General features: G+C 44.7%; 1 protein-coding gene across 1 annotated transcript in view; it reads left to right on the top strand.

Moving 5' to 3' along the window:
• ASB11 (ankyrin repeat and SOCS box containing 11) overlaps positions 1–22,727 on the top strand; it is a 61,264-nt gene that overhangs the window by 19,828 nt on the left and 18,709 nt on the right. The window contains exons 2-4 of the mRNA XM_040423311.1: positions 11,483–11,562; positions 13,426–13,533; positions 14,224–14,374. Of these exons, the coding sequence (XP_040279245.1) occupies positions 11,483–11,562; positions 13,426–13,533; positions 14,224–14,374 (339 nt within the window). The remainder of the gene's footprint in view (positions 1–11,482; positions 11,563–13,425; positions 13,534–14,223; positions 14,375–22,727) is intronic.

Here is a 22,727-nt window from a genome sequence, read left to right as displayed (position 1 = left end):
CATCAGCCAGGTAGGAGAAAGCCCTATCAAATCTACCACATCAACTTGCTAAAACCATGGAAGGATAGGGACCCTCCTGAGAACCCATGTCTGTTGACCTAACCAGACGCCTCCATCAACAATGTAAACATGCCAAAACCCTGTCCCAAAAGTAAATTTAAAACCGTACAGGATACCCGAGGCCCAAAGGGAAATCGTTTCCAAAGAGGTTCAGACAATGTTAAAACTGGGGGTAATTAAGGAATCAAAAAAAGTGGGTGGTCTAGTCCCATAGTGCTAGTCCCAAAGCCCAATGGAGAATAGCGGTTTTGTAATGACTACCGCAAATTAAACAAGGTGTCCAAAGTAGATGCTTATCCCATGCCTCGGGTGGATGAGCTTATTGAGAGACTAGGGCCAGCTCGTTAAATAACGACCCTGGATTTTACAAAGGGATACTGGCAAATTCCATTGTCGAGAGAAGCTAGGGAAAAAACTGCATTTTCTACACCGGAAGGGTCCTTCCAGTACGTTAGGATGCCGTTTGGGTTGCAAGGGGCCCCCGCCACCTTCCAGAGAGCTATGGACCAAATCTTATGCCCACCCCAGGAATATACGGCTGCTTACTTGATATAGTGATCTTCAATCAAGATTGGGAGATTCACCTCAGTAAAGTTCAAAGCATCCTAGATGCGCTACGAAAGGCCGGATTCACTATAAATCCAAGTAAGTGTGCCATGGGGTTGGAAGAGGCTAGGTACTTGGGATATATTGTAGGAAGAGGAATAATAAAACCCCAAGAAACTAAGTGGAAGCTATCCAAGAATGGCACCGCCCACTTACGAAGAAACAGGTCAAAGCCTTTCTAGTTATTGTGGGATACTATAGGAGATTTGTTCCTACGTTTGCAGAAATACCAGGACCACTGACCGACCTTACAAAAGGGGGGAAGTCTGCTGTGATCAAGTGGTCCCCGGAGGCTGAAGAGGCCTTCCAAATAGACAGCCCATCTTGGTAGCCCCTGACTTCTCCCGGGAATTTATTGTTCAGACAGATGCATCATAAGTAGGCCTAGGGGCAGTAATGTCTCAAGTCATAAATGAGGAGGAACATCCCGTTTGTTACCTCAGCAGAAAACTGTCCTGGCAGAGCAGAATTACTTGATAATTGAAAGGGAATGCTTGGCCATTAAGTGGGCCCTTCTTGGACAGAGATTTACACTGGTCTCAGATCATACCCCTCTGAAATGGTTAAGAGAGAAAAAGGGTAAGAATGCCTGTGTCACCCGTTTGTTTCTAGCCCTACAGGACTTTAGGTTTTCGGTAGAGCATAGGCCGTGCAGGCTACAAGGAAATGCGGGTGCCCTGTCCAGAGTACACTGCATGTTTGCTGGAGTTGTCCAGATCCCCGGCTTTGGGCAGAAGGGGGGGGGGTATGTAGGAAGGCACAAGGGACTATCATAGATGGAAGATATGTGTCACCGAGGTTTCTGGCCTCGGTGAAGTAGGAGCCAGTAGTGCATGTGTCTGCAGCAGTTGCTGATGGACACTTTGGTAGTTAGCATAGCTGTGAAAAGCTAATCCGGGACGGCTCTTACTGGGAGTGGGTGACTACTCTCCACGGCTTAGGCCGGGTTTTAACTGGCTTACAAAAGTCAGCCAGCAGGGTCAGGTGGGTGTTTGATTACCTGGCTCACGGTGGAGCTCTGGATAGCTGGGTGTTTTTTGAGCTGAGCTAAAGCCGGAGGGTCTCTGCCGAGAGACGGAGGACAAAGCGAGATCCTCCTCCACTCCGTGAGGATTACGGTACTGTGCCTTAATCATACCTGTGTGATTGATTTTACCAGATACGGGACTGAATTGTTTTTCTTTAAGTGTCACCTGCAGTAAGCCGATCACTGCCGCCTGTTGACTTGTTGTGTGCCAACAATAAAAGACATTTACTACTTTAATTTTCACCGCAAAAAGGCTGCTGTGTATTTATCTGACGGCTACCATTTGGGAAATCCCTACTATATATATATATATATATATATATATATATATATAACAACTGACAAATGTAAGGTTATACACATGGGAAGGAATAATGCAAGTCACCCGTACATACTAAATGGTAAAACACTGGGTAAGGGTTCTTTGCAGAATGGAACATCCTGCCCTCTGCAGAACTGTCCTATCTCTGTCCATAAAATGGGCAAGAATAGGACATGTTAAATTTGCGGGGTTGTGGAACGGACATACGGATTGAAGTGAAAGGGTCAGCATCTGATGCACCAAAAAAATGCAGATCGGATGCAGACAAAAAACATGGTCGTGTGCGTGAGCCCTAAGCCCCCTTTCACACAAGTCAGTTTTCCGTGCGGATGCAATGCATGAAGTGAATGTACAGTACCCGCACTAAATCTTGACCCATTCATTTCAATGCGTCAGTGTACATGAGCGTGGTTTTTCACACATCATTTCTACGTTGCGTGAGAATCGCAACATGTTCTATATTCTGCGTTTTTCATGCAGCCCTGGCCCCATAGAAGTAAATGGGGCTTCAGTGAAAAACGCATTGCATCCAGATGCAATGCATTTTCACAGATTTATGCTAGGAGATGTTTGTAATTCTTCAGTGTTTTTTTTTTTTCTTTCACGCGCGTGAAAAACTGAACGCAATTGCAGCCTATTGAAGTCTATGGGGCTGTTCACATGCCTGTTTTTTAAATGGCCAGTGAATAGAGGCTGCCCAAAAATAGGACATGTCCTATTGTTGACCTCATTGAAATAAATCGGACAGTTTCGACACTCTCTCGTCATTGCAGGCTTTAGGACCTGAGGCTCCCAACATCGTGATGTCATGTGTAGGTTCTGCTGCCTCCAACGAGGAGCGAGTGTTCCATCATATGCAAGAGGATCTGGTGAGTGTATATAATTTTATTCCTATATTTTTTTTTTTTATGGAGCTGTTAAAACTACCAGAGTTGGGGAAAGGGGAGGGGCGCTAGGGGGATATTATTCGGTGGGGGCACCATGTGGACAATCACTCATACTGGGGGGCACTATGGGGCCATTTGATGTCCAGGGGGTGAAGGTGGGTGGGTGGGAAGTGTCAGTGCGTCTTATTGGGCAAATACTAATGAGCGCTTCCATTATGCATTATGGAACCGCTCGTTAGTACAGGAGGACCGCGGAGCAGTGAATGCAGTACTCCCCATTCGGGCTCTGTACTCACCGATTCCTGGTCTTCTCCTGCAGGCTCGTATGCTGTGCTGTGACATGCGCACAGCCAGAGGATGTCTGCATACTGTGTGACATCAGGTCACAGAACAGAGCGGCAGGAAGAGCGCTGGGTCTCAGGAGCGACGGCGGTGTCGGGAACAGGAGAGGTAAGTTTTTCTGCTCTGAGCTTCGATTAACATGGGCGTCTGAATGAGGGGTCTTATTCACATTGGGGCTCTGATCTGAGGCCTATTTGGGGGTCATTCACATTGTGGGTCTGATTGGGGGTCATTCACATTGAGGCTCTGATCTGAGGTCTGATTCAGGGTCTTATTAACATTGGGGGTCTAAGCAGATGTCTAATTGGGGATCTTATTAACATTGGTGATGTAAGCTGAGATCTGATTAAGATTGGGGGTTTGATTGCTGGTGTGATCTGAAGTCTAATGAAAAATATTTTGTTTCCTATTTTCCTCCTCTAAAACCTAGGTGTGTCTTATGGGCAGGTGTGTCTTATAGGGCATAAATATGGTACATCTTTTTTAGGCTTTTAACCTAGATGCATCAAATGGCGCTATTTATGCCAAAATATAGGTGGTCCATTGGGTCTGATTATTTTAATACAGCCCCGTTACCCCCTTCCCTAGAGGCGCATACTGTCAACTGCAGCTTCCTTCAGGCCCTCAAAGCCCTCTGCTGTTTTGTTATTAACAATTCCTGTGCTGTGCAGAAAAGTCAGTTTAGGTCCATTTACATATATACCACAATTTTTGTGTATACATTCATAATATATAGATAAAAAGGTAGTATTATAAGCTGTGTACATGGGGTACAGTGGACCTTTAACCTTTTAAGTAGGTAGCTTCTGGTCATAGATGAGATTTGATACTGGGGGGGGGGGGGGCGGCACCATTCCCCCACCATTCCCCCACGTGATGTTTTGCTGCCACTCAGTCTCCAGCAATGCCATCTCTACACGCTCCAAGCTGGCTCTCAATGTAAGCACAGAGGTCTCAAAAAGACAAGAATTATGTGGAGTTTCTTTATCGTGGGAACTAAGAAATGCTCTGTATGGTAATCACATCTGCCACACGTTCCAGGGAGGTATGTTCATACACGTATCTAGAAGAAGGCTGTATACATGTGAATATAGAGAGTGAATGAATACGAGTCAGCAGGGCGAATGCCAAAACCGTAATCCCGAGCTAAGCAGATATCAATCTGCAGTGTCCTAAAATACACTGTAAAGCACTGAAACTGTTAATAGCACTGTATTTCATGCATTATGTGCATGTACTACAAATCCCATAAGGTTGTATAGGGAGTGGGAGGGCCAATAGCAGCCCCCCCCCTTCCCCAGTGCCCAGGCACCTCCTATAGATTATACTTCTATATCAAAAAAGAGAAAACACAGTTCTAGTGTTGGCACTGCTGCCAGTTTAAGGGTGGACGTGGACTCTTATATCTTCAGCTTGTTTATGGGTGGTGCTCAACACTTGTAAAGACATTTATCTTTGTGATAAATAGTAGAAAAAAGAACTTGTGGCACTCACCCAATTTTCTTGTAGAGTTTATTCAGAAAAATAAAACATGGTCCATGGTGCGGGCACTTCACTCGGCTTACAGGCAACGGCCGTTTCGCATGATCTGCGCTTCGTCTGGCCTCTCACGTGATGGAGTCAGCACGCTCCTCTTTATTCACCGCGTCTGACGTCATCACTGTTACAACAATAATCATACAAACATTTTAAAACCAATACAAAAAAAGTGTTAAATAAAAACCGCTAGATTATTTAGACCCAAAGCCCCCAGAGCATTTGTCTTTATTATCCAAGAGGCTTCTTTTTGAAGTGATGCCCTGTGTCTATCACCTCCAATTGGTAACAATCCCACTTTCTGAACTCCTGCTCATGTTAGGACCTTCCTGTCTCCTTCATGTGCTTCTCTTTTATGTTCTATCAATCTTGGTGAACCTATTCCTGTTTCTAACCACATGCTTCACTCCTCCTATGTTTAACTTCCTAGACTTCACTATAAATCGACATGATGTACATTGTAGTTTCCCTGTGGTATTCCTCTCTCTAACCAATTCTCTCTCTTGTTTTCAAATCTGCTTCGCACCATCTTGTTTTTAATGGTCTGGCTTCTTCTAAAACTTATCAATGGTGTATTCATAGTTTTTTTTTCCCCCTTCATCCCTTTATCATGAGCAAGAATATTCCAATGATTTAAAGGGTTTCTATCACTTTGTTTCACCTATTTAGCTTTCAGACACTAGCGATCCGCTAGTGTCTGCTCTATCTAACCATCCTAATATAAGAGCTTATTGTCCTGCCGTTTAGCTAAAAAAATAACTTATATAGATATGCAAATGAGCCTCTAGGTGCTATGGGGGCGTGATTAGCACCTAGAGGCTCCGTCTACCTTAACAAACTGCCGCCGCCCAGCGCGTCCCTCCAGCCCGCCCATCTCCAGCTGAAGCGATCCTCTCCGTGCGCGTCTCTGTTCTGCGCATGCGCAGTGAATGTCTGATCGCTTCCCTGCTCAGACATCTCCACTGCGCCTGTTCCTCGGAGCACTATGACGTCATCGGCGCAGGCGCAGTGGAGATGTCTGAGCAGGGAAGCGATCAGACATTCACTGCGCATGCGCAGAACAGAGACGCGCACGGAGAGGATCGCTTCAGCTGGAGATGGGCGGGCTGGAGGGACGCGCTGGGCGGCGGCAGTTTGTTAAGGTAGACGGAGCCTCTAGGTGCTAATCACGCCCCCATAGCACCTAGAGGCTCATTTGCATATCTATATAAGTTATTTTTTTAGCTAAACGGCAGGACAATAAGCTCTTATATTAGGATGGTTAGATAAAGCAGACACTAGCGGATCGCTAGTGTCTGAAAGCTAAATAGGTGAAACAAAGTGATAGAAACCCTTTAAAATGGCTTTCTTTATATTCATTGCCATTGATGTATATCTGAAGGTAAACCTTGCTCTGAGCAGATATACACCAATGGCAATGAGTGTGGTGACGCATGTGGTTAGACAGTTCATTTCATGTAAATCACAGTTTCTGGTTTATGTTATTTTTTTGTCCATGTGGAAGATTCTATATAGGTAAAACTATAAAATGCCTGTATGTGAGATTTAGAGAGCACAAAAAATCCATAGAAACAGGAATAGGTTCACCAAGATTGATGGAACATATAGGAGAAGCACATGAAGGAAACAGGAAGGTCCTAACGTGCAGGAATTCAGAAAGTGGGATTGTTACCAAATGGAGGTGATAGACAGGGCATCACTTCAAAAAGAAGTTTCTTGGATAATAAAGACAAATGCTATGGGGCCTTTGGGTCTAAATGACCTAGCTGTTTTTATTTAACACTTTTTTTGTATTGGTTTTAAAATGTTTGTATGAGTATCGTTGTAACACGGATGACGTCCGACGCGGTGAATAAAGAGGAGCATGCTGACGCCATCACGTGAGAGGCCAGACGAAGCGCAGATCGCGCAAAACGGCCGTTGCCTGAAAGCTGAGTGAAGTGCCCGCATCAGAGACCATAAATTATACTTAACCAACTCCCTGGCACCCTCTTCACTCCTGATCCCTGCTTGGCCGCCGCTGCATCTCCAGCTAGGGAGTCACGTCCCCATCGCGGCCTGCTATTGGCTGCAACGGCACCCCCCTCCCACCCTGTCACTGGATGTTTTGATCCGATCGATAGGGAGATGCAGCGACAGCCGTGCAGGGATCAGTAGTGATGAGGGTGCCAAGGAGCGGGGTAAGTATAACCCGTATGAGGTTCCCGGGCATTGGGGGGGGGGGGGTCATTATAGAAGTTGGATAACCCCTTTAGTCTATGCTGCCTTGCTGGTGTAGATTTAGATAATTTTCTATGCCGGAAATATTTGCTATTCCCATACCATTTAAGGGGTTGTCCGGTCTTGGAGCTGACAACTCCTGGAGTACTCCCCTACTCCGCTGAAAGTAATAAATGCCACTCGCCAGTCCTGGGTCCCGTTTCTGCTCCATTCCCTATTCCCGCCTGCTTTGGGTCTCTATGAGACCAGAATGCAGCTGGGTCCTGTGACCACTGTGGCCAATCACAGGCCTCGGCTGTCACAGAGGGTTGAACAGTACCTCACTGTTTTGTGTCACGGGACCCAGCTGCTTACAGGTTCCATGAGGGCTTAAAACAGCTGGGACCATAGCAATCGTAGAGCCCAGGACAGGTATGTGACCTTTGTTAGGTTCAGGGGGTCAATTTAATGTTGCAGGGATATTCTGGTAACAGTGGATAGGCATAACTGTTAGATTGATGGGGATCAGAGCACTGGAGCCTGCACTGATCATAAGTAGGGGAATCTCATGTCCTCCATTTGAATGCAGCAATGGTCGAGCATGTGCGGCACCGCTCCACTTAAGAGTCTATGGCACTGGCAGAGATGAGTACAGCACACTTTTCTCCCCAGCTGTCCCCTAGAGTTTGAGTGGAGCAGCAGTGCGAATGCTTGAACAAAGCTCTACTCAAATGGGGGACATGGTTTCTTGCCCCTTTGACCACAGTCTACACTAGTTACAGGCTTATGCCTCAATAATGAACTCGGCACCATCACCCGAGTGATGATTACAGGAAAGGAGTGCACTGGAGGGAGAGGGGATAACATTTATTTTAACGTTAGTACAGCATTGGGAGTTTTTATCGGTCAAAAAAAAGACTGACATGCAGGGATGGACTGGGACAATAAAGTGGCCCTGGACTTCAGCCAGACCGGCCCACTTTATTTTTCCCAAACACACTCAAAAAAAAACATAAGTAAAAACATTCCACTGTAAGTATAAACAGGTTTTTTATTTTTACTCTTAATTTAGAAAAAAAAATCCCCCTCCATAATGGTGCCATCCACAGATCCCCCCCATAAGTGTCATCCACAGACCCCCCCCCATAAGTGTCATCCACAGACCCCCCCCCCATAACAGTGCCATCCACGGATCCCCCTCCCTATAACAGTGCCGTCATCCATAGATCCCCTCCCCGCCACTCACAGTAGTATACATTAATAAATCGGTATCCTGCAGGCTGCAGACAGTAACTTTAATTTTAACACAGCGCTCATCTCTTTACTACCTTACATTCAGCTCCCTCCAGCCTCCAGTAACAAGTGCGGGCGGCAGCGCTCACTCACTGACGTCACGCGCCTGCGCCGCCTAGTGGGAGGAGCAGGCGTGTGACGTCAGTGAGTGAGCGCCGCCCCCACACTGCCTGCTGTTACTGGAGCTGAGTCAGTGTAAGATAGTAAAGAGATGAGCGCTGATTTTAAAGTTAACACACTGACAGCAAAAAAATTAAAATGGCTCGGGACCGGCCGGGCCCCCCCGGGGTCCGGGCCCCTTACTGGGGTATCGGCTTTACCCCCCTGATGGCGGCCCTGGCCGGCCCATAATTCGATCGGCCCACCGGGATTCTCCCGGTACTCCCGATGGCCAGTCCATCGCTGCTGACATGCTACTCGGTTTCTGCAGGGGCCATCTTGATTTTTTTGGCAGAATATAATAGAGAAGAAGTAAATAGTGATCTGGAGTATTTAAGATGTAACTTTTACTTCTAATACATTAAAAGATATATCCCTCAATATTTATGAAAAATAAAACGTGTATGTGAATACAGTTTTCCACAATCCCACACACAGGGGATTCGTTGGAAACAGAAAGAACCGTGTCCACACTTATACATTCAGTGTGAGACACTGTAAGGTAACAATGGCCGGTATGCACTAGCACCTTAGGTACACAATTAAACAATGATGTTAGAGACAACATATGACAGTATGTACATAATGCACGGCTGCATCAAAAAAGCAACAAAGATTTGGTGCCAAAAATCACCATGCAAGTTAGTGCACGGCGGCACCAATGAAACCCAGTGTCCTACCCTACAGCTGATGGAAACTTCAGACACCTTCGTTTTGTGGTTTCCAACTATTGAACCGGACAACCCTGCCAAGGAACCCCGAAACGAAGGTGTCTGAAGATTCCATCAGCTGTAGGGTAGGACACTGGGTTTCATTGGTGCCGCCGTGCACCTTTTTGATATAGGTGCTGCTGTGCACTAACTTGCATGGTGATTTTTGGCACCAAATCTTTGTTGCTTTTTTGATGCCGCCGTGCATTATGTACATACTGTCATATGTCGTCTCTAACATCATTGTTTAATTGTGTACCTAAGATGCTAGTGCATACCGGCCATTGTTACCTTATAATTGTGTATTTACTGAATGTATAAGTGTGGACACGGTTGTTTCTGTTTTCAACGAATCCCCTGTGTGTGGGTTTGTGGAAAACTGTATTCACATACACGTTTTATCTTTCATGAATATTGAGGGATATATCTTTTAATGTACAGTACAGACCAAAAGTTTGGACACACCTTCTCATTCAAAGAGTTTTCTTTATTTTCATGACTATGAAGGCATCAAAACTATGAATTAACACATGTGGAATTATATACATAACAAACAAGTGTGAAACAACAGAAAATATGTCATATTCTAGGTTCTTCAAAGTAGCCACCTTTTGCTTTGATTACTGCTTTGCACACTCTTGGCATTCTCTTGATGAGCTTCAAGAGGTAGTCCCCTGAAATGGTCTTCCAACAGTCTTGAAGGAGTTCCCAGAGATGCTTAGCACTTGTTGGCCCTTTTGCCTTCACTCTGAGGTCCAGCTCACCCCAAACCATCTCGATTGGGTTCAGGTCCGGTGACTGTGGAGGCCAGGTCATCTGGCGCAGCACCCCATCACTCTCCTTCATGGTCAAATAGCCCTTACTTTCAACGTTTTCCCAATTTTTCTGCTGACTGACTGACCTTCATTTCTTAAAGTAATGATGACCACTCGTTTTTCTTTACTTAGCTGCTTTTTTCTTGCCATAATGCAAATTCTAACAGTCTATTAAGTAGGACTATCAGCTGTGTATCCACCTGACTTCTCCTCAACGCCATTGATGGTCCCAACACCATTTATAAGGCAAGAAGTGAAAACCATTTCAGGGGACTACCTCTTGAAGCTCATCAAGAGTGTGCAAAGCAGTAATCAAAGCAAAAGGTGGCTACTTTGAAGAACCTAGAATATGACATATTTTCAGTTGTTTCACACTTGTTTGTTATGTATATAATTCCACATGTGTTAATTCATAGTTTTGATGCCTTCAGTGTGAATCCACAATTTTCATAGTCATGAAAATAAAGAAAACTCTTTGAATGAGAAGGTGTGTCCAAACTTTTGGTCTGTACTGTATTAGAAGTAAAAGTTACGTCTTAAATACTCCAGATCACTATTCGCTTCTTCTTTTTGCCTGATTTATGCGAGTGATCAAAAATATGGGTATCTTTTTAGTTTTTTTCACAATATAATAGTGGCCAAAATGTGACTTGTGGAATGTGTGTTGTGATGGTTTGTTGCATGTAAATTTTTTTGGGGAAGGAATAACCAGGTTAATATTTGTTTCAGCAGTGGATGTGGAACTACTTTGATGACCAACAGATTTGGCTATGGGCTATTCCTAAGGGCGTTAACACGCCATTCCCTTGGTTTTCACCCTTTAATCATGTACAGGGATCTGGACTTCTCTATGGAAGTACCACTAGGCCACTACCTCCTGGGGTAGTCTCTGGGTGATTCAAAGCTGATTCACAGCTAACCTACAGGGGTCATAGACACCGGTGCAAAGGGGGGGGGGGGGGGGGCGGCGGCATGCAAAATTGTGGTCAGGGCAGGCTGAGTATGTGCTATAAGGTAAACTGTCTGCCAGGGAGGCAGCAAAAGGTCAATACGGAAGTCAGGCACATATCAGATCAAGCAACAGAGGGTCACAATCCAGGAGTCCAGCAGAGACTTGGTACATGGGCAGACAACAGAGCAGCACAGATTTGCAGAACTCTAGCACGCTGGAGAACCTAATGCTCAGGCACCCTCCCACAGGGGAAGGTGCTTTAAGTACTCCAAGGTAGCCATCCATAAACTAGAGCAGATTAGGGTGCTCTTTAAGGGCCATATGAAGCGTGCACCCTACAGGCACAGGGAGAAAGACCTGGCCTGCAAGCAGGCCACAGCCTGTGTGGAGGTACATTGCAACACTGTCAGCCGGCCCCGCTGGGAATAGAAGAGCAGAATGGGAGACCACCATGTGGTTTTCGGGCTGCCATGAGTGATGATGATGATGATGATAATAACCATCATAGTGAGGCACCTTTTATCATTTGTGATGAGATCAATCATGTTTCTGATTTCTGAGTTGTATTTTGCAGGTTCCTGGGCAGACAGATCTCCCCTACATGATGCTGCATTTCAAGGAAGACTGCTCACTGTCAAAACACTGATTGCTCAGGTAAAGCATGACTGCTCGACCGTACAGTTATCCCACCTAAAACTGACTAATCAGCTATGGGATATAGCTAGTGTTGAACTGTGCCCCCAGTGAACCCTTTGAAATAACCTGGATTTCTGCATCGATTACTAATAAAATGTGGCCTGATCGTTATCATATAGGCACAGGGAGGCAGACCTAGCCAGCAAGCGGGCCGCAGCCTGCGTGGAGGGACAGAGCAACCCCAGCGGCAAGGGAGAGCAGGAGGCGAGTCCATGTCGCTGGGATATAGAAACCCAGGAGCAACGAGTGAGGCAAACACACACCCACCCTGTACGTCCTCTATTCTTCGGTCCAGATTGCTGGAGACATTTTTTTTTTAGAAGAACCCTATTAATGCTTTCAGCTGGGTCCAAAAAAGTTTCTTCTGGGCCATAACCCTTCCAATACACCAAGAAGAAGGTTTTTACCTTTGATTTTCTTCATGTTTAGAATATTCTTGACTTTTTATAGATCTTCTGTTCTGACAGGAGCAGAATAACTATTAAACACAACTGGTTTGAGGAAGGAAACATGAAAAAAAAAAATAGGAATACATAAAGAGGGAGAAAGGCGCAGCTTATAGCATACCCGATTGAAGTATCTCAACATCTTGAAAGGACCAATAAAGTCTGAGTCTGATGGGGATTTTTTGAGCAAAGCCAGAACATGTCTCCAGGAGAACACTTAGGCTACTTTCACATTAGCATTTTTCTTTTCCAGCATAGAGTTCCGTCACAGGGGCTCTATACCGGAAAAGAACTGATCAGGCATATCCCCATGCATTCTGAATAGAGAGTAATCCGTTCAGGATGCATCAGGATGTCTTCAGTTCAGTCATTTTGACTGATCAGGCAAAAGAGAAAACCGTAGCATGCTACGGTTTTATCTCCGGTGAAAAAAACGGCTTGCCTGAATGCCGGATCCGGCATTTTTTTTTCATAGGAATGTATTAGCACACAGAGCTATGGGGACTGGGTATTGCGGATGTGCTAGCGGCCATCTAGCAACCCATGTCCTCAGCTCTATACACAAAATCCCGGCGACAGGTTCCCATTAAGTATTTTCATTTTCTTAATTCCTGGAGAGTCCCTTTAAATAATGGCATGAAAAGACAAGTTACTGACGACAAATCTGTTTTTCTAAAAACAGATTGTTTAGTAAGAACCTTCCTTTTGATGTAAATTACTTTCAGAAGACGTCTGAAGACATTTTATAGAGAAGTTATAGACTAACATTTTATGGGAGACTCTAAGGACAGCAGACCATGACCTCAAGCTGGGTGATGCATCAAGACAATGACCGAAAGCACACAAGTAAATCACTAAAGAATGGTTGAAAAAGAAAATGGTTTGTGGGCTAAGTCCGAGTCATGACCTCAACTGTATGGCGATGCTGGGGCATGATCTGAAGAGGGCTGCACACACAAAGCATCCCAGATATGAGGAACTGAAACACATTTTCAGGGAGGAATTGTCAAAAATGCCCCCTCATCATTGTGCAAATTGTATTTTCAGCTACAGGAGACATTTGGTAGGGATGATTTCTGCTAAAGGGAGATCTACAGGTTATTCAATTCTAGGGTTCACTCCCTATACTGTGGAGGTTTACTCAGTATACTCCATTACAGATATGACGAGTACAACTCTTTGTGTCACTAGTTTAGTTAGATTGGGTTTGTCTATAATTGTGACTTAGATACAGTAACAACCAGATCACATTTTATTAGTAATCAATGCAAAAAACCTGGGTGATTCCAAAAGGTTTGCTTACTTTTTCTTGCAACTAATAATCTATAAAATCAGGTTGGATTTTACTAACAATATATAACTTTTTTCTTTGCAGGGATTTAATGTGAACATTTTGACAATAGACAGGATTTCTCCTCTTCATGAAGCATGTCTGGGAGGTCATGTGTCTTGTGCAAAGGTTTTACTGGAGAATGGGGCTCGTGTAAGTATGATCATCCTAAAACTTTAGTGTGCATTACCAAAGGTTCTCACTAGATGGCAGCAATGCAAATATCTTACTACTTATATACCATCCGTGCACGACTTCTCACAACAAAGCATAAAAATAATATTTATCACTTATGAACACAGAAAAGACTAATGATCACAATCCCATGTAATTAATCACACAGCCCAGATAAATGGTTAAAATAGTCGTATCGTTAAATGCACCCCTATGACAATTAAAGTGCATCTATCACCTCCCTATCACACTGTTTGCATAGACACATAGCTGTGGTCCACCTGATTAAAACACTGTTTTCTTTTGTTGATCTGAGGCTCCGCTCCCAAATTTAATTGTTTCACAATATGCAAATTAGGTATTTGGTGCAAAGAGGGCGTCACCGTTGCTCTTGTTTCACCCAAGCTCCAGTCCTTTCTATGGTCAACCACTCCCGCGCTGCTTTGTCACAGAAAAGAGCAGAGACTGGGTGCAACAAGAGCAAAGGTGACACCCTCATTGTATCAAAGGCCTAATTTTTATATAAGGAAAAGTATCATAACTTGGAAATGGAGCCTCAGATCAACAGAAGAAAAACAGCGTTTCAGGTGAACCACAGCTATGTGTCTGTGCAAACAGTTTGATAGAGAGGTCGCTGGTGACTCTGATTCCATATTGGTTCCTCTCCAGATAAACATTGTGACGGTTGATGGGATCACTCCTCTGTATAATGCCTGCAGCAGTGGAAGTGTGGCCTGTGTTAGCATGTTACTGGACCATGGTGCCAACCCAGAGCTGGAAACTCAACTTGCCTTTCCCCTTCATGAAGCAGTTATAAGAGGTAACATATTACATTTCTCCAGTATTAATAATGGTAAATCCTAATCTGATATGGGTGGGTTTGAGACCCTCAGTTGTATACTATATTTTACTGATATACAAACCGGATTCCAAAAAAGTTGGGACACTAAACAAATTGTGAATAAAAACTGAATGCAATGATGTGGAGATGGCAAATGTCAATATTTTATTTGTAATAGAACGTAGATGACAGATCAAACGTTTAATCCGAGTAAATGTATAATTTTAAAGGAAAAATACGTTGATTCAAAATTTCACAGTGTCAACAAATCCCAAAAAAGTTGGGACAAGTAGCAATAAGAGGCTGGAAAAAGTAAATTTGAGCATAACGAAGAGCTGGAAGACCAATTAATACTAATTAGGTCAATTGGCAACATGATTGGGTATAAAAAGAGCTTCTCAGAGTGGCAGTGTCTCTCAGAAGCCAAGATGGGTAGAGGATCACCAATTACCACAATGTTGCGCAGAAAGATAGTGGAGCAATATCAGAAAGGTGTTACCCAGCGAAAAATTGCAAAGATTTTGCATCTATCATCATCAACTGTGCATAACATCATCCGAAGATTCAGAGAATCTGGAACAATCTCTGTGCGTAAGGGTCAAGGCCGTAAAACCATACTGGATGCCCGTGATCTCCGGGCCCTTAAACGACACTGCACCACAAACAGGAATGCTACTGTAAAGGAAATCACAGAATGGGCTCAGGAATACTTCCAGAAACCATTGTCAGTGAACACAATCCACCGTGCCATCCGCCGTTGCCAGCTGACAGGACAACCCAAGTTGTTATCAACGCTCAGTTCAGAAGCCTGCATCTCTGATGGTATGGGGTTGCATGAGTGCATGTGGCATGGGCAGCTTGCATGTCTGGAAAGGCACCATCAATGCAGAAAAATATATTCAGGTTCTAGAACAACATATGCTCCCATCCAGACGTCATCTCTTTCAGGGAAGACCCTGCATTTTTCAACAAGATAATGCCAGACCACATTCTGCATCAATCACAACATCATGGCTGCGTAGGAGAAGGATCCGGGTACTGAAATGGCCAGTCTGCAGTCCAGATCTTTCACCTATAGAGAACATTTGGCGCATCATAAAGAGGAAGGTGCAACAAAGAAGGCCCAAGACGATTGAACAGTTAGAGGCCTGTATTAGACAAGAATGGGAGAGCATTCCTATTTCTAAACTTGAGAAACTGGTCTCCTCGGTCCCCAGACGTCTGTTGAGTGTTGTAAGAAGAAGGAGAGATGCCACACAGTGGTGAAAATGGCCTTGTCCCAACTTTTTGGGGATTTGTTGACACCATGAAATTCTGATTCAACATATTTTTCCCTTAAAATGGTATATTTTCTCAGTTTAAACTTTTGTTCCGTGATTTATGTTCTATTCTGAATAAAATATTCGAAGTTGGCACCTCCACATCATTGCATTCAGTTTTTATTCACGATTTGTATATATATACACACTCACCTAAAGAATTATTAGGAACACCATACTAATACGGTGTTGGACCCCCTTTTGCCTTCAGAACTGCCTTAATTCTACGTGGCATTGATTCAACAAGGTGCTGATAGCATTCTTTAGAAATGTTGGCCCATATTGATAGGATAGCATCTTGCAGTTGATGGAGATTTGAGGGATGCACATCCAGGGCACGAAGCTCCCGTTCCACCACATCCCAAAGATGCTCTATTGGGTTGAGATCTGGTGACTGTGGGGGCCATTTTAGTACAGTGAACTCATTGTCATGTTCAAGAAACCAATTTGAAATGATTCGAGCTTTGTGACATGGTGCATTATCCTGCTGGAAGTAGCCATCAGACGATGGATACATGTTCTCATTCTGTTTACGCCAAATTCGGACTCTACCATTTGAATGTCTCAACAGAAATCGAGACTCATCAGACCAGGCAACATTTTTCCAGTCTTCAACAGTCCAATTTTGGTGAGCTCGTGCAAATTGTAGCCTCTTTTTCCTATTTGTAGTGGAGATGAGTGGTACCCGGTGGGGTCTTCTGCTGTTGTAGCCCATCCGCCTCAAGGTTGTGCGTGTTGTGGCTTCACAAATGCTTTGCTGCATACCTCGGTTGTAACGAGTGGTTATTTCCGTCAACGTTGCTCTTCTATCAGCTTGAATCATTCGGCCCATTCTCCTCTGACCTCTAGCATCCACAAGGCATTTTTGCCCACAGGAGTGCCGCATACTGGATGTTTTTCCCTTTTCACACCATTCTTTGTAAACCCTAGAAATGGTTGTGCGTGAAAATCCCAGTAACTGAGCAGATTGTGAAATACTCAGACCGGCCCGTCTGGCACCAACAACCATGCCACGCTTAAAATTGCTTAAATCACCTTTCTTTCCCATTCTGACATTCAGTTTGGAGTTCAGGAGATTGTCTTGACCAGGACCACCCCCCTAAATGCATTGAAGCAACTGCCATGTGATTGGTTGACTAGATAATTGCATTAATGAGAAATAGAACAGGTGTTTCTAATAATTCTTTAGGTGAGTGTGTGTGTGTGTGTGTATGTATATATGTGTGTATATATATATATATATATATAATATGGAAAAATAAACAGCAGCACTTAGATGCCAGGTGCAAATCCCCAACTGTTCCTAGGACATGGTACGATGAATATAGAGCAAAAAAAGTAAGGCAGCACTCCGGTCTTCTGGTGAATACTTTATTAAACCCAACAGCAATGCAGCATTTCAGCTCTCTAAATGGAGCCTTTGTCAAGCTAGTGATAATAGTGCTCCAACACATTTAAAGGGACACTGACATACCAAATCAGCATATATAGTTATATATATGACATTACAGGTCTTATACAGTCTATTGAAAGCATCTAAGTATCCCCCCTGTCCACCTTATAAATACCGAAATATAAAGTTTTATAACCTGCCTGTCTCGTCACCAATCTGTCCAAGGGGCGGCGTTTCATCTCAAAATGCGCCCAGCCAGCCGCTCCTAACTGCCGTTCTGAAGCCCCGCCCAGCTCATCAATATTTACTTCGCTGGGCGGCGGCTACAACTCTCCCCAGTCACGATCCTGCGCATGGACAATTGAATCCTCCTGGCATCGTTCATGTCTAATCTTCTGCGCCTGCGCCCCGCCGTGGTTACATCGCGCCTGGGTACACACCCAGCCTGCATCTTCGAGGCCGCTGCAGCCTCTGCTTTATGCGCATGCGCCGGGCACTTGAGTCGGGGAGAGTTGTAGCCGCCGCCCAGCGAAGTGAATATTGATGAGCTGGGCGGGGCTTCAGAACGGCAGTTAGGAGCGGCTGGCTGGGCGCATTTTGAGATGAAACGCCGCCCCTTGGGCAGATTGGAGACGAGACAGGCAGGTTATAAAACTTTATATTTCGGTATTTATAAGGTGGACAGGGGGGATACTTAGATGCTTTTAATAGACTGTATAAGACCTGTAATGTCATATATATAACTATATATGTTGATTTGGCCTGTCAGTGTCCCTTTAACCACCTCAGCCCCTATGGCTTAAACACCCTGAAAGACCAGGCCACTTTTTACACTTCTGACCTACACTACTTTCACCATTTATTGCTCGGTCATGCAACTTACCACCCAAATGAATTTTACCTCCTTTTCTTCTCACTAATAGAGCTTTCATTTGGTGGTATTTCATTGCTGCTGACATTTTTACTTTTTTTTGTTATTAATCGAAATTTAACGATTTTTTTGAAAAAAAATGTCATTTTTCACTTTCAGTTGTAAGATTCTGCAAAAAAAACGACATCCATATAAAATGTTTGGGTAAAAAAAAAATGGTTTGGGTAAAAGTTATAGCGTTTACAAACTATGGTACAAAAATGTGAATTTCCGCTTTTTGAAGCAGCTCTGACTTTCTGAGCACCTGTCATGTTTCCTGAGGTTCTACAATGGCCAGACAGTACAAACACCCCACAAATGTTCCCATTTCGGAAAGTAGACACCCTAAGGTATTCGCTGATGGGCATAGTGAGTTCATAGAACTTTTTATTTTTTGTCACAAGTTAGCGGAAAATGATGATTTTTTTTTTTTTTTCTTACAAAGTCTCATATTCCACTAACTTGTGACAAAAAATAAAAAGTTCTATGAACTCACTATGCCCATCAGTGAATACCTTGGGGTGTCTTCTTTCCAAAATGGGGTCACTTGTGGGGTAGTTATACTGCCCTGGCATTCTAGGGGCCCAAATGTGTGGTAAGGAGTTTGAAATCAAATTCTGTAAAAAATGGCCAGTGAAATCCGAAAGGTGCTCTTTGGAATGTGGGCCCCTTTGCCCACCTAGGCTGCAAAAAAGTGTCACACATGTGGTATCTCCGCATTCAGGAGAAGTTGGGGAATGTGTTTTGGGGTGTCATTTTACATATACCCATGCTGGGTGAGAGAAATATCTTGGCAAAAGACAACTTTTCCCATTTTTTTATACAAAGTTGGCATTTGACCAAGATATTTATCTCACCCAGCATGGGTATATGTAAAATGACACCCCAAAACACATTCCCCAACTTCTCCTGAATACGGAGATACCACATGTGTGACACTTTTTTGCAGCCTAGGTGGGCAAAGGTGCCCAAATTCCTTTTAGGAGGGCATTTTTAGACATTTGGATACCAGACTTCTTCTCACGCTTTGGGGCCCCTAAAATGCCAGGGCAGTATAAATACCCCACATGTGACCCCATTTGGGAAAGAAGACACCCCAAGGTATTCAATGAGGGGCATGGCGAGTTCATAGAAAAAAAAATTTTGGGCACAAGTTAGCGGAAATAGATTTTTTTTTATTTTTTTCTCACAAAGTCTCCCTTTCCGCTAACTTGGGACAAAAATTTCAATCTTTCATGGACTCAATATGCCCCTCAGCGAATACCTTGGGGTGTCTTCTTTCCAAAATGGTGTTATTTGTGGGGTGTTTGTACTGCCCTGGCATTTGAGGGTCTCCGCAATCATTACATGTATGCCCAGCATTAGGAGTTTCTGCTATTCTCCTTATATTGAGCATACGGGTAATGAGATTTTTTTTTATCCGTTCAGCCTCTGGGCTGAAAGAAAAAAATGAACGGCACAGATTTCTTCATTCGCATCGATCAATGTGGATGAAAAAATCTCTGCCAAAAAAAGAAAAAGGAGGGGAAAGGCGTCTGCCAGGACATAGGAGCTCCGCCCAACATCCATACCCACTTAGCTCGTATGCCCTGGCAAACCAGATTTCTCCATTCACATCAATCGATGTGGATGAATAAATCATTGCCGGGATTTTTTTTTTTTATATATACAAAGTGTTTGCCAAAGTATATGAACACCGCCACCTCCTCAGCTCATATGCCTCGGCAAACGTATCTTTTACTGCAGAGGAGAAATCTCGTCTTGTAGCGCCGCATACACCGACTTGCGTGTAATCTGACAGCAGCGCAATGCTTCTGTCCGAATGCACATCAGTGCTGCAGCTAGTCGATCGGTTGGTCCACCTGGAAGGTAAAAAAAACAAAACAAAAAAGAAAAAACCAGGCAGCAACGCAATAAATTTATTAACTTTTGAACAGAACATATAAACTTTTTTTAACTGAACGTTAACTTTTTTTACTTACCGGTAATTTTTTTTTGTTTAGTTTTTTTTACCTTTATAGAACAAACCTCTCCTTCCCCATGGGACAATGTGCAAAGCGCAAATCGCCCAAAGATGTGGCGAAGTACGTTATGCACTTTATCCCAGGTGAAAGGAGAGGTTTGCAGCAGCTGTGAGTAAAAGGGCCCTAATAGCCCTGTGTGCCTGTCCTGTGAGATGCAATCCCTATGCTAGGTGTACCTGTGTGTGGTACTTCCGGAAACACTCTCCTAAGCATAGGGCAGGGTGGTCAGGACAATCAGGACAGAAATAGCGGGTGTCACGCCTTATTCCACTCCTGCTACAGACACGACATTTTTTTCGGGGTGGCGGTTGGGTTGAGGTACCAGGAACGACACTGGGGAAATGTCGCTCGTGTAGACGGCTAACTACACTGGTGGTTGGGGCCACGGAACCTCCTGGATACAGGAGGTTCTCGATGATCTCTTCCTGGAATTTGAGGAAGGATCGTGTTCTCCCAGCCTTACTGTAGAGAACAAAACTATTATACAGAGCCAATTGAATTAAATATACAGACACCTTCTTATACCAGCGTCTGGTGCGTCGGGAAACTAAATAGGGAGCCAACATCTGGTCATTGAAGTCCACCCCTCCCATGAGCGCATTATAGTCGTGGACTGAGAGGGGCTTTTCAATGACACGGGTTGCCCTTTCAATTTGGATTGTCGTGTCTGCGTGAATGGAGGAGAGCATGTAAACGTCACGCTTGTCTCTCCATTTCACCGCGAGCAGTTCTTCGTTACACAAGGCAGCCCTCTCCCCCCTTGCAAGACGGGTGGTAACGAGCCGTTGGGGGAAGCCCACGCGACTAGTTCGCGCGGTGCCACAGGCGCAAATCCGTTCTAGAAACAAATGCCTAAAGAGGGCCACACTTGTGTAAAAATTGTCCACATAAAGATGGTACCCCTTGCCGAATAAGGGTGACACCAAGTCCCAGACTGTCTTCCCACTGCTCCCCAGGTAGTCAGGGCAACCGACCGGCTCCAGGGTCTGATCTTTTCCCTCATAGATCCAAAATTTGTGGGTATAGCCTGTGGCCCTTTCACAGAGCTTATACAATTTGACCCCATACCGGGCACGCTTGCTTGGGATGTATTGTTTGAAGCCAAGGCGCCCGGTAAAATGTATTAGGGACTCGTCTACGCAGATGTTTTGCTCAGGGGTATACAAATCTGCAAATTTCTGGTTGAAGTGGTCTATGAGGGGCCGAATTTTGTGGAGCCGGTCAAAAGCTGGGTGGCCTCTGGGACGGGAGGTGGTGTTGTCGCTAAAATGCAGGAAACGCAGGATGGTCTCAAATCGTGTCCTGGACATAGCAGCAGAGAACATGGGCATGTGATGAATTGGGTTCGTGGACCAATATGACCGCAATTCATGCTTTTTAGTTAGACCCATGTTGAGGAGAAGGCCCAGAAAAATTTTAAGTTCGGAAACTTGGACTGGTTTCCACCGGAAAGGCTGGGCATAATAGCTTCCCGGGTTTGCGGTTATAAATTGTGTGGCATACCGATTTGTTTCTGCCACGACTAAGTCCAAGAGCTCCGCAGTCAAGAACAGCTCGAAAAATCCCAGGGCCGAACCGATCTGAGCCGTCTCAACCCGAACTCCAGACTGGGCAGTGAAAGGGGGAACTACTGGTGCGGCTGAAGTTGGTGACTGCCAATCAGGATTTGCCAGCACCTCAGGGACTCTAGGGGCTCTACGGGCCTGTCTGTGCGGTGGCTGCGATGGGGTAACTACTGCACGTGCCACCGTACCAGCTTCAACTGCCCTTCTGGTGCTCGCTACTTCACCATGTTGTACGGCAGTGCTGGTACTAGGTCCAGGAAGGGCTGCGCTGCTGGTGTATGCCTCACCACGTGATCCGGCAGCGACAGCCCCACTCTGCTGCTCTTGAAGCGGATCCTGCGCAACCTGTGGTCTAGCGACACGGGGCCGGGTACGCCTGGTTCTATCAGGGACCTCCACCTCCTCGTCCGAACTTTGGGTCAGAGAGCCACTGCTTTCTACAGGTTCATATTCTGACCCGCTAGATTCGTCAGATGAGGGTTCCTATTCCTCATCCGACTGGGTCAGAATCCTGTAGGCCTCTTCAGAAGAATACCCCCTGTTTGACATTTTGGACTACTAAATTTAGGGGTATTCCCTGAGACTACCCAAGAAAAAAAGCAAGCCTGTCTTACAAAGGGGAGGCTAGCGAAGTACCGGAGGCCGCTGCGGTTGATAAAAAAATATCAAAACTGATTTTTTTATCGCCGCAGTGCGTGTAAAGTGAATGTGCAGTGATCAAAAAATATAAATTTTTTGTCACTGCGGTGGGGCGGGCGTGGGTGAACGCACGTGTGGGCGACCGATCAGGCCTGATCGGGCAAACACTGCGTTTTGGGTGGAGGGCGAGCTAAGGTGACACTAATACAATTATAGATCTGACCGTGATCAGTTTTGATCACTTACAGATACTATAAAAGTACAAATGCTGATTAGCGATACGCTAATCAGCGAATAAGGGACTGCGGTGCGGTGGGCTGGGCGCTAACTGATCCCTAAACTACCTAACCAAGGGGCCTAAACTAATCCTAAAACCTAACAGCCAATACTAGTGAAAAAAAAAAGTGACAGTTTACACTGATCACTTTTTGTCTTTCACTAAGTGATTGACAGGGGGCGATCAAGGGGTTAATTTGGATGAT

This window comes from Bufo bufo, chromosome 3, assembly GCF_905171765.1.
Source record: "Bufo bufo chromosome 3, aBufBuf1.1, whole genome shotgun sequence".
In the NCBI taxonomy this organism is placed as follows: Eukaryota; Metazoa; Chordata; class Amphibia; order Anura; family Bufonidae; genus Bufo; species Bufo bufo.
The sequence above is the reverse complement of the archived record's forward strand: the minus strand, read 5'-3'. Positions and strand labels throughout refer to the sequence as shown.